Source organism: Ammodytes marinus (genome assembly GCF_949987685.1).
Source record: "Ammodytes marinus genome assembly, chromosome: 13".
NCBI lineage: Eukaryota > Metazoa > Chordata > Actinopteri > Uranoscopiformes > Ammodytidae > Ammodytes > Ammodytes marinus.
Window position 1 is genome coordinate 22,369,577 of NC_137217.1, and position 11,758 is coordinate 22,381,334.

At 42.1% G+C, this 11,758-nt stretch overlaps 1 protein-coding gene across 1 annotated transcript; it reads right to left on the bottom strand.

Moving 5' to 3' along the window:
• Positions 1–346: 346 nt before the first annotated feature.
• On the bottom strand, positions 347–11,380 carry g6fl (g6f-like; the record flags this gene model as incomplete). The annotated part of the gene is made up of 14 exons (XM_080039611.1): positions 347–454; positions 536–578; positions 695–700; positions 939–982; positions 1,509–1,535; positions 1,757–1,830; positions 2,077–2,199; positions 5,249–5,503; positions 7,467–7,796; positions 8,175–8,210; positions 8,345–8,608; positions 8,900–9,232; positions 11,206–11,226; positions 11,362–11,380. The coding sequence occupies 14 exons, from the start codon at positions 11,378–11,380 to the stop codon at positions 347–349; spliced, it is 1,683 nt and encodes a 560-aa protein (XP_079895737.1).
• Positions 11,381–11,758: the final 378 nt, after the last annotated feature.

The following is an 11,758-nucleotide window of genomic DNA, read 5'->3' on the forward strand; positions in this document are numbered from 1 at the left end:
TTTTTTTCTTAAACATATATATTTTTTAAATGTCTATACTTAAATACATGTATCCATCGAAGTACAGTACATAGTAAAAAGACAACTGGTACAATCCCAACTGCTAAAGATAGTAAAACAAAGTGTCAAGGAAACTAGTGAAAAAGACAAGAAGACATGTTATCACACATTTGGGGAACATCTTTACCCTTCTATGCTATGTGCAGCTCTAAAAAGTTATGCATTGAACCGGTATTAAAACAAATTCATATATCAATTGCTTAAAATGCAAAAAAGAAGAAAACAAATTTTCAAAAAGCAAGCATTGAATTTTTTTCCGTCATAACCCAACTCTGACATTAAGTTGTTACTTTTTGTTTATAAAGGCCTTCTGCTGCGGATCGGAGCTGAGCGGATATGACAGCTGGATGAGGATGACATGTGGGTAGGTGATCAGCTCTGACACTGTTCGCATCTGAAAACAGAGCACAAAGACAAACTTGCACCAAATCTCCTGTCCCCCAGTCTATTTTATTTATTCCTTAAACACAAATACAAACAGCCCACGCAGCGACAACACACGGGCGAAGGAGCGCAGCCTGTCAGGGTGGGGTATTATGCCACTGTGTCACAGTGATGTTCAGACGGGCTTGATTGGTTAGTGTGAGAACAATGTGAGGGCCAGATGAGTGACAGTGTAAACACACACACATACCCACACCTACAGTTCAATATACAAAAGAACACACACAGACACTCACACAGACACACACACACACACACACACACACACACACACACACGCACACACACACACAAACACACACACACACACACACACACACACACACACACACACACACACACACACACACACACACACACACACACACACACACACACACACACTGAGTTCAATATGCAAAAGCACCACAGGTGATGCTAGGCTTTTTGCTTACCGCTCCAGTTCCTTATAGACATCATCGTCTCTTGGCTTCAAATCCTGTCATAGGGAAGTAAAGGGGGGAGTGAGGCAGGGGAGGTTGGGGGGAGAGTGTGACAATGAAGAGGATGATAAAGAGAGTGAGATCCATGCTAGTGAGGCCAGATTTATGTCCTTCTGTACCCCGTGCAATGAGATTGATTTGTTAATACCGCTAATGTAAGGGTGACAGTTGATAGGCAATGGGTTTATCTGAGAGAGGGCTGGCAGATTGGAGGGGAGGACTGTGAGTGTGAAGGAAGACATATCTGCTGACAGCTTTGGGAGAGAGCAATATGGAGAGTGAGAGTCTGTATACATTGGTGGATGTTTGTACTCCTCACACACACACACACACACACACACACACACACACACACACACACACACACACACACACACACACACACACACACAAACACACACACACACACACACACACACACACACACACACACACAACTGCACCGCGTCGTTGTGTGTGTGTGTGTGTGTGTGTGTGTGTGTGTGTGTGTGTGTGTGTGCAGGGGACGACACGATATCTCACCATGTAGACCGAGCCCTCGGGAGAAGCCTGTTGGGGAGGGAGGGGAGTGGAGAAAACAGGTTTAATGAACAACAAGTGACAGAGAGAGAGAGAGGAAAGAGAAGGGTTTAGAGGAAGAGGCAGAAAGTGACCAGTAAAACAAGAAATAGAGGCAAAAGAAGAGTGCTAAATACCAGAGGGGAGGGCAAAAATGAGGAGAGATATCCATTAAATGATAGTTTGTCGTGGAAAATGTTGGACTTTATCACCTGTCTGATATCCTCGGGATACTCATAGATGTTCTCTGCTTCACCTGAGTGGGCAGACAGTGACTGCTCAATACCTGAGGACAGAGAGATAGTTACCCATAGAGTCACACACACACACACACACACACACACACACACACACACACACACACACACACACACACACACACACACACACACACAAACACACTCAAACATGCACAGGGAAGGAGGTGGTCTATTCAGGCGCAGAGACTAGACCCTAGAGACTGCCATGAACATGGGGCCACAGATGGACGGAATACAAGACACTGTCAAAAAAGAGACGCCGGGAGACTCACCACGATCAGAAATGTGTTTCTGTCTCCATAGCAACACGCCGACCGCCGCAGCAACCAGGGGCACCAGGAGTAATAAAGCAGAGAGAGAAGGGTGCAGGGAGGGGGTGGGCACCATGACACTCTCTACAAAAGATTTTTTTTTAAGTGAGAGAGAGAGAAAGAACCATGAACATTTCCAAGAACTGTGTTAGTGCTCATATAAAACTTGTGGAGCAACGAGTTTGTCTTGATGTATGCCACCACAAGAAGTTATTTCTGTTCAGTTCCAGTTTGCTTTATTGTTTGAGGTCAAGAGGGAGCATACTTTTCTTTACGTCAACACCTCAAGCTCCTGGTTTAAAGACCTGTTGCAGATACGATTTCCTCAATATGTTACATGCATTTTCATCATGCTGCTGTCAGTCACACACAATGGGTGCACTGGAAGGAAAAAAAAACTAGGCTCTGTCAGACGTGAGTGCGTCAGAGTGAATGGTCTGTGCGACAGCTCAGTGGACATAGATACGACGGACCCTCAGTCTGGACATTCAATGCTGTCAATTTGAGACGTGGACGTGAAGATGAAAAGAAACGCTATCAAAGAGACCAGATGCTGTCAGTCAGATCATTGCACAAAACCCCAGAAAATGCCACTTCCGTGTGGACTTGCCTATTCCAACTTTCTTACGAATCCTATCTGTAACCTATCTCATTATCTAAATATGTGTGTAGGCTTATGTGGGAGAGGCTTTCCCCATACACACTCCCATGACATCTGATCCTAGCAACACATCGCCTCTAGGCAAACTGACAAGCAATGTACACACCAGTCTATCCGCCGAAACCCTGTCAATGCAGGCATAGGAAAACAGGTGGATATAGAGCGTAGGCATAATTATCACAAAACATTACATAAGCAAAACCATTCCCTCACTGCAGCACCATTCAAATGATTTTTTTTGTGGGAAGAGCTAATGCGTGCGATCAAACTTGTCAGGTTTGTTTGCATAATGAGGATGACATCAGTCTTGCAAAACACAAGCACAGGGAACCGGCAGAAGCAGGAGGGAGGTACTTGTTTCCACAGAGACTGCTATAAATGAGTGTACCTGAACCAGGGCTATGTCGCTGCTTGCTCACTGTTAATGTAGCACAAAATAAATCAGATCCGTAAGACATCAAGAGAGGTCTAATAGGCAATGAGTTAATACAAAACTACCAAAAGATTGTTATGCAAGGGTCGTCATTTCTAAACTCTTCAAACTGTCCTTCTGTGACATTTGAGGTCATTATGGACAGAAACCTGGATAAAGTTAAGTCCACTCAGACACCTCATCAAACTTTTCAACAAATTCTGTTTGTAAAAGGATTGGCCCTGGGGCTTCACCTTAGCTCTGGTGTCGCAGCTTTTAGCTGCCTTCAAAATTATCAATCATTATGCGCCGTGTGAGGTGTAATTGATTGGTGAGTATGTGAAGAGGTTGCTAATGGAATATTATGGCGAGTGCTGACCCCAAGTCTGACCTGCACTGTTCTCCATGCCAGCTTTAACGCATGATTTATGGTAATTGAGTGCAGGGAAGTGAGGCATAAATGCTCCTGGTTTCTCACAAACATAGCTCTACTTTCTCTCTTTCTGTCAGTCTATGCACCTTCCTCTACTCTTCCCCCGACATTACATTTTCCTTTCCTCTATTGGCCAAGGCCTCCCGCTCCCCCCCATCTATTTCATCTGAAATGGGTAGGAGGTGAATTACATCAATGCGTATGTAGAGGAGTGTGGCTGATAGGTGGCAGACAAAATAACTGCTTGAACGCTTTCTAAATTATGGGCCGACTCAGGATAGCAAATGATTGCAGAACATCCGTGACATTTGAAATATTGTGCGTGCTGCAGAACACAGTGATTTCTTAAATTTTGCATTCTCTGTACTGTGCCAGCCGGTGAACGAAAACATTTCTATAATGCACTAATTATATTTAGTACATTGATTTGATTTGATTTGATTTTAGATTTTTTTAGTACAAGTGGGACTTTACTATAGGTTTGGCTTTTAGCACATCACACATCCCAAAATGATGCATAACTTGTTGTATTGGTTATTTTCAATGAACTAAAACAATTGCTTGAGCTTATTCTTAGAGCTAACCCTGCAAAAAAAAAACACTGCTCCAGATGCCTCCATGCCAACCAGAACAACTATTTATAAACTCTTAACTGTCACTGCTTATTGTCACACTATTCATTATTAACTATGAACGGTTGAGCTATCTGCAGTTGATTTGCAGTGTTTGTGCAACCTTTCACTTTTCAACAGTGTAAATGTAGGTCATTCAAAACTCACATTTTAACTTCTCACTCTGCTCAGTCTTAAAAACTTTCCCGACACACTGGATGCTTGTCACCCACTATACATTTTTTCTAATCTAACTTCTCCAATTTTGCTGCCTTGTTTCCTCTACCCGCCTTCAACCTCTCTCTCTCTCTCTCTGTCTCGCTCTCTCTCTCTCTCACTCTTTCCTCCACGTCCATTAATCTTATAGCCGTACCATCAGTGTGCATCACGATGAGATCTGGGCCCCTCAGCCCAAGTGATGCATTGGGGAAGGGGGAGTGAACTCATCTCTGCAAAGGGGATCCATTCAACTGACACATCCTTCTGTGCTCCCCCACAGCCACCAATACAATAAGACTGAATAATTTAGTTTTTTTGTGGGGAGACATGTCCTAAGGTCCTGTCTTCTTATATTTCGCATATCAGCTGGGTGAAAAGTGACAGCCAGTAATATTTTATAGAAGAAGAAGCTAAACAGAATATTAGAACTGCAGTGGATTTCGATGGAAAATAGGCACGTAAATAGACTGAGTTCTTTGGCTGGATATTATCTGCAAATTCCAAACTTTCTGTTACACAGAAGCCTTGACTTGTGCCCTATTTAGCTACATTAAGAAGGCTTAGCATATGGTATCTGTCAGGAGATGTTTCCTCTTGCAACCAGAGAGGTCTTTCTGGCAGACGAATTGACCTGAGATAGGCTTGAATGCCCTGCAGAACGCTTCACGGAGCACAAATCCGAGAATCATCCACATTCATCGTTCATTATCTCCAGTGAGTTGACAGGAAGTCTGCCTGGGCTCCTGTGAAAGTAAAAATAATGTGGAAGAAGAAAATCAGAAAAACACCCTAACCACCTTCATAGGGCATTGGGACACCATGAGTTGCCCAGATGGTCTGCCCATTTTTCAACACTATGGAGCAGGTGTAGTTCCCGGCTGTTTCAGAGGTGATGGGCACTGTTAGAATGGTGGAGATGCTGCCAGGGCCTTTGCTTGACTGCTGCAGCTGGCGACTCCTATCCTGGTATTTCCATTTGGCACTTTGGACCTGGGACAGCTCCGAGTAGAGGCACACCAGCTCCAGCTTTGATGAAGACTGGCTGGCTTTAACTGTGGATGTGATGCAGAGGAGGGGGGAGCATGGGAGGGAAAATGTTAGGGATGAAAAAATTAATAGAAACCGAAGGAGGGAATAGTTAAGTAGAGAAGACAGGCAGATGGGAAGAGAGAGCAGGGAGACAGGGTGAGAAAGTGAGGTAAAGGGTAGTGTGTGAATATAGAAAAGGCCAAGGACAGATAGAGAGTAATGGGGTAAAGGGAAAGTGATATGAAAAACATAGAACAATTCAGAGAGGGGTCAAAACAATATATATTCATTAAAGTGATTTGCTGCTAATGCATTGGTTGACTCTGACTGATGCTTAGTGTCTCATCAAGCTGAAACGGGGATCCATCTGGGTGTAATCAAGCTCCACAGACCCCCACACACACACACACACACACGCGCGCGCGCGCACGTTTAAAAACACATTTCAGCCTTGATTAGTGTGATCAGTGTGGGCCACCTACAGCCTTGGTGGGAGGGCAGCAGGTATAATCATACATAATGATACTTGTAATGAGGTGGGGTAAAAATATATATTCGTCACATGATCGGCGTGTGGGTGGATGTGCATGTGTGCGTGTGTGCGTGTATATGAGGGATGCAGATGTGTGAAGCAAGGGTGACAACAGTGACAGTGACGGATCGGCTGGTCATGTCTGGGCAGCTGTGATGGATGCCAGTGGGACTGTGATTAGTAAAGCCTTCCAAGGCCGCCATGACAGGGCATCGTATGTTTGTGTGTGTGTGTGTGTGTGTGTGTGTGTGTGTGTGTGTGTGTGTGTGTGTGTGTATGTAGGTGGAAATATATTCTGTGTGTGGTTCCAAAGGGTGAAACCTTCCCAAGGCTGAATCATAAAAATCAACGGGTGTTCCACTGAATTCTTTCTCTTTAAATGTATGAAGTGCCAATAATCCTTTTCATGGGCAATGTTGTAAGTGTATTAATTCAATAATGGGACATTTTACCAATGGCTGTAAGAAATTCTCTTCACAGTGTATGATCTGTGAAAAAAAAGGCACTGCGAGTAGTAAACAATTCAGTGTTTCTTATCACCTGACTCATCTGCGGAAAAATAATTCTAGAAACTTTGGTCTTTTGCCTTTAGAGAATATTCACGTTGTCACCTTCTGCAACTTATTATGCCACCATTATGTACACTGTTTAGAGTAAAGGAGTCATCTGTCATGAATGCCTTACGCATTACGCTGTTTCCCCTTCCTCTAAGAGTTATATGAAGATCTGTACTAATGTTATGTGAGTACACTGGGTGTGAAACTAGAGACCAGAAGGTGATTAAAGACCTGATGCAGGGGGAAACAGCTAGCCTTGCTCTGTCTAGTGTAGAAATGTCTAAGGCTCACAAATCGACACGTCTATTTTTTTTAAAATCCATGCACGAACAGAATGATAAAGTTGTGGTTTTAAGAGAATGTATGTGCTGTAACTACTTCTTGGTCAACAACAGAGGAGTTCAGTGACTTCCAGGGAGTCTGTTGATTACAGTGAGGTTACCAAGCAACCACCAGACACTGGTAAGCTTATTCCCCTTAACCTCAGGGTATTGTTCAGATAAACAGACCAGACACAAAGTATAAGAAAAAAACTGAGAAATATAAAGAATGCAGATGCCTCCAACAAGGTCACGAGGGGCCACTCAATGATTTGATGAGTATGATAATGCATAAACGTTACTGCTGTTGAAGTCACAAGATCTAATCCCTTAATAGTGTTCAACAGCTCCAACATCATGTGAGAATCCATGTGGAGAGCATTAAAGCTGGAGGCTCATCATCGTACAACACCTTAGACATTTTCTGCCCTTTTTTTCCCCCTTTAATTTGCCATCCCTCTGTTTCTTTGCCCAACAAGGTCATAATAGAAGGGTCACCACCTGTCTCGTAAATCCATCCTATAGCCCCTTGTTTTTATACTGCCTGATCCACCTTCTCCTTGTATTTCATCCGTACCTTTCAGCACGCTAAGCTTGGTCCTCTGGCTGAAGGCGACGTCATTGAGGAACACCTCACAGCTGTAGATGCCGCCCTCTTTCAACCCAGGGCTGAGTAGGAAGGAGAAGCTGCCGCCCTCTGCGTTGTAAGGTGGGCCTGCCAGTTTGAGCCTCCTGTTGTCATCGATGACCCAGGTGGAATCCCTCCAGCGGTCGTACTGGTACACCCTCACCTTCTTCTTTCTGCTGTCTGGAGGAACCCAGTACAGCAGCACATAGTCCCCCTGGACAACAGGACAGGTCAGGGGGAAGTATTTCTCAGCCTGAGTGGCGGTTTCCATCAAAGGGGCTGCAGGCAAGGAAGGGAGAGGAAAGAGAAGAAAAAAAAACAGAATGATAAAATACTGTAGATGAGAATGACAGAAAAAGGGGAAGTAGACGGTGTGGAGACAGATATGAAGACGGAACAGCCACGGCAAGACACATCGACAGGGTTTTCCAAATTAAAAAAAGAGCGCTGATTAAGAGTGAGGTGCAGAGGTAGACTGCAAACAGAATAGTAAGAGAGTAGCAAAACGGAGATAGGGAAATAAATTCCTACAACAATAGGGATTACGCTCTTATATGCTGAGAGTTACTTCTTCAGTTGGTATAGCGTTCTACATTGCCTGATTAGCAAGATGCTGACATGGGACTTTCACACTGCTTGTGTTACAAAGTCACTCACCGTGTGTTATGTTGGTGAATGAGACCACTTTGTCAGCTGTGGAGAGAGAAGGGAAGCGGAGGGGGAGTAATAATGAATAAAACATTCTAGCACCTAGAATATTCACAGTATACTGGGTGGATTTATATATCTAATTTTGCACTCTGTAACAAAATGCTTTTTTTTCTCACCAACAGACACGTTCACAGTGAAGGAGAAAGGAGCATTGCTGCTGTTTCCCCACGGGCGAACGCTACAGACATATAATCCGCTGTCACTGCTGTGGACACGTGGCAGTTTGGCCACCGTGCCCGTATTTGGTCTTTTCTCAGACTTCATGGAAACGCCCCCAGGTGCTTCCCAGGTGATCTTGGCAATAGCAGAGGCAGGTTCAACACTAGCAATCAGCCGCAGGGTGCTCTGGTAAGGAATGGGTGCAGCGGGGGCAGTGGTGACTGGTGATGAGGTAGGACACAGGGAATCAAGGGTAGGAGAGGTATAGTGTTTTAGTAAAAGTCTCAATACCACTATGTAAATATATTCCAATATTCAAGTCAGGCATTTGAAATTATACTGGTAAAAAAGCAAAGAAGTAAAACACCAGCCGAATACACTTAAAGTATCAAAATAATGAAAAGCACTCACTATGCACAACATCCCTATAAATGAATTATTGAAATGTTATCAATGATGGAATAACACGTAAACAACATTTTATTGTTGCTGTGACCTGTTGATTTTTCTACCTGTAAGCACGGCCAAGAGGATAATCCTCTCCTTCAGTTTTCTCTCTTTCTGCTTTATCAAGCATGAGTAAAGACCTCTGTCCTCCATTGTGGGGCGAAGGAGCAGAGAGAAAATCCCGGTGTCCTGAAAGTTATGATGAGTCAATCGTGTGGACACCTTCGACGCACTACCAGAGAACTCGTTCCTTTCGCTGGCTGAGAGAACCAGTTTCCAGTCATGCGCATCGAGGAACTTAACCATCCAGGTAATAGCCACGGGACCCCTGACCGTTTTATCAGCACAGACCAAGGTGGTAGGCTGGTCCTCCATAGCCACCACGACATCTTCCCAGTCTGAGGGAGAGATGACAAAAGCATCATTACAGTAGAATTAGAGAGTTTTTAAGAATGCCTTGATGCTCTGACATTTAATACAGTGATGTTAGATGTCTTTGATCATGTCCTACGAGTACAGGTTCACATGTAGATATATTACTGAAAGGATGAACTTGTTACCTTCCTGTTTACAGTTTTTCTCTATTGTTTTGGCACATTTCTTTCATTCACTTTTTTTTTCTTTTTCTAAACAGCTCACACAGAGCCCCTAATAGGATATGGATTTGCAAAAAAAAAATTATTGTCACACAACAATCAATACAAAAATGATTTGTGCTCAATTGAAAATGTATGTTTTTTTCTTTAATCAAAAAATTAATGGCAAAATTGAAACTACAACTTCCAATATCAACCTCTGTAACAATCACCTCAGCTTTTAGGCAGCATCCTCACAGAACTTACTCTGTTTTGCCACTATACAATACTTCGGGCTTTGTACTGTGCACTCTCACTTACTGACAGAAGGTATTGGAAATCTCTATAAATGTGTATGCAATGCACTAAACAATCATAGTTTTGTTTTTTGTATTGCTGAATAGAACTGTAAAGTATTTGGTGAAGAATCATCTGTCACATAAATGGTTTACATTTGTTCAACTATGCACAAAATGGCAAGGATTATCAAACAAAATTATATTATATATCATATCATATTTTTTTCAGGGCCAAAGTGACATATCTAGTTCTTTTTCCGAACGTATACATAATTCCCAACTCCATTAGAGCACCTTACACTAATGCCATGCTGAACCTGAATCCCTATGCATTTATTACAACCTCTTCCTTCTACTTTTACAGTTTGAGAACTTATTGATGAATTGTGCATAGTAAATTCAATGGCAACATGCCTATGACCATCTATCGAACCAAACAACATATACTGTATATACTTACAGACAATGTCCTTCTTTGTGTAATTTAATTGATGCACAACTGGATATACCAAATGTTCTACCTTTCAGTCAGCATTTACACCTGAATGATTGAATGGGAAACAGCAACATAACACGGACCTTGGATACACTGGTAAACAATTGAAATATATGGGCATTGCGATTTTCTTAGTGTAAAATTCTATTATTTTTCTATTTCCCTCTTTCTAAATTGAAATACATTTTATTTATTTATTCTGTTTCGGTGTGAGTTAGTTTTATTCAATATTCACTGTTAGTGCTAAATGTATATGTATGAGCATATGTTTACTTGTTCAAGGTAGGTTATGCTGTATGTAGGTGTATGGATGTTTATAAATATGTATGGACGTCTATATGTGTGCTCATGTATATTCATTAGTGACTTAGAGTGACTTCATATGTGTGCTCTTTGCTCATTGCTAGATTTGTAATTGTCTACATCCTGTTGGTTAAATTAATAATAAAAATGTATCTAAAAAGTATGTCTTTTTCTGTATAATAATTTGAGAGTTAGAGTATTGTCAGATGAAAATACAGTACATCTAATGGGTGGTTTCAGTCTCTTCAGTGCCCAATTTCCTCTTTCTGTTTACTTGGATGGTGTTTCTTTACTGAGCTGCAACTGACGGATATAAAGAAAAGTTATTTTGTACTGGAAACGTGGCAAAAATGCAAAGAAACCACATGATTTATCTTACACATACTACAAGTGTACAATTTTAGCTAGCAATACATTTGCAGCATTATTCTAACAATACAGTGGATTGTGATAACAATTTTGCAGCCAACAAGGACAGGAGGAAAAACGATCTTTAATTTTTTTTCATATGGGCATGTGAGCGTTTTTTCAGGGCAGACTTCAGAGAAATGTGATTCTATTATTTAAAGATGATCTGCATCAATTAAAGACAATGCATGGTACCAGATGACAAAACACATGCACTTTAAAAGCAACATTATCTGGGAAGCAAGGTCAGTTTCAAATGCAGTAAAATAAATCACTTAAGTATTCCATACCTGTGACGCCAGAGGAAAATGCTGCAAACACAGAAGCAAATGCAAATGTGAGAAAGCCAAACTCCATCACACATTCAAAGAAATAAACTGTCTCTCCGACACTGTGAGCTTTCTTAGTTAGGGTTTAGAACACCATTTACTCTCCAGCAATATTACGGGTGTCCCTGACTGACATGTTAACAAGTTCTGTGTGCATCTTCCAGCCCGACAGGATGTGGCATGAACAACAGAGGGACAATCAACAGGAAAAGACTGTCATTCATTATTGCCACTGTGTGTGTGTGTGTGTGTGTGTGTGTGTTTGAGGCTGATAAAATACTGGTATTACCATAACCCCACACAAGCCTTAATGTATGCCTTAGATGTTTTACATTGTAGCTCCACTTTTTATCTGAATTTCTGGGCAATTAGACACAGAACGTCTGACCCTAATATGGAATTTTTCAAAAGGAGCAGGCATGTACTCGTGTGTATCACAATGTCTGTGTGAACCAGAGAAAACGATAGTAAAAGCAGAAAGCAAGGATGAGGAGATGAAAAAGTGAGAAATAAA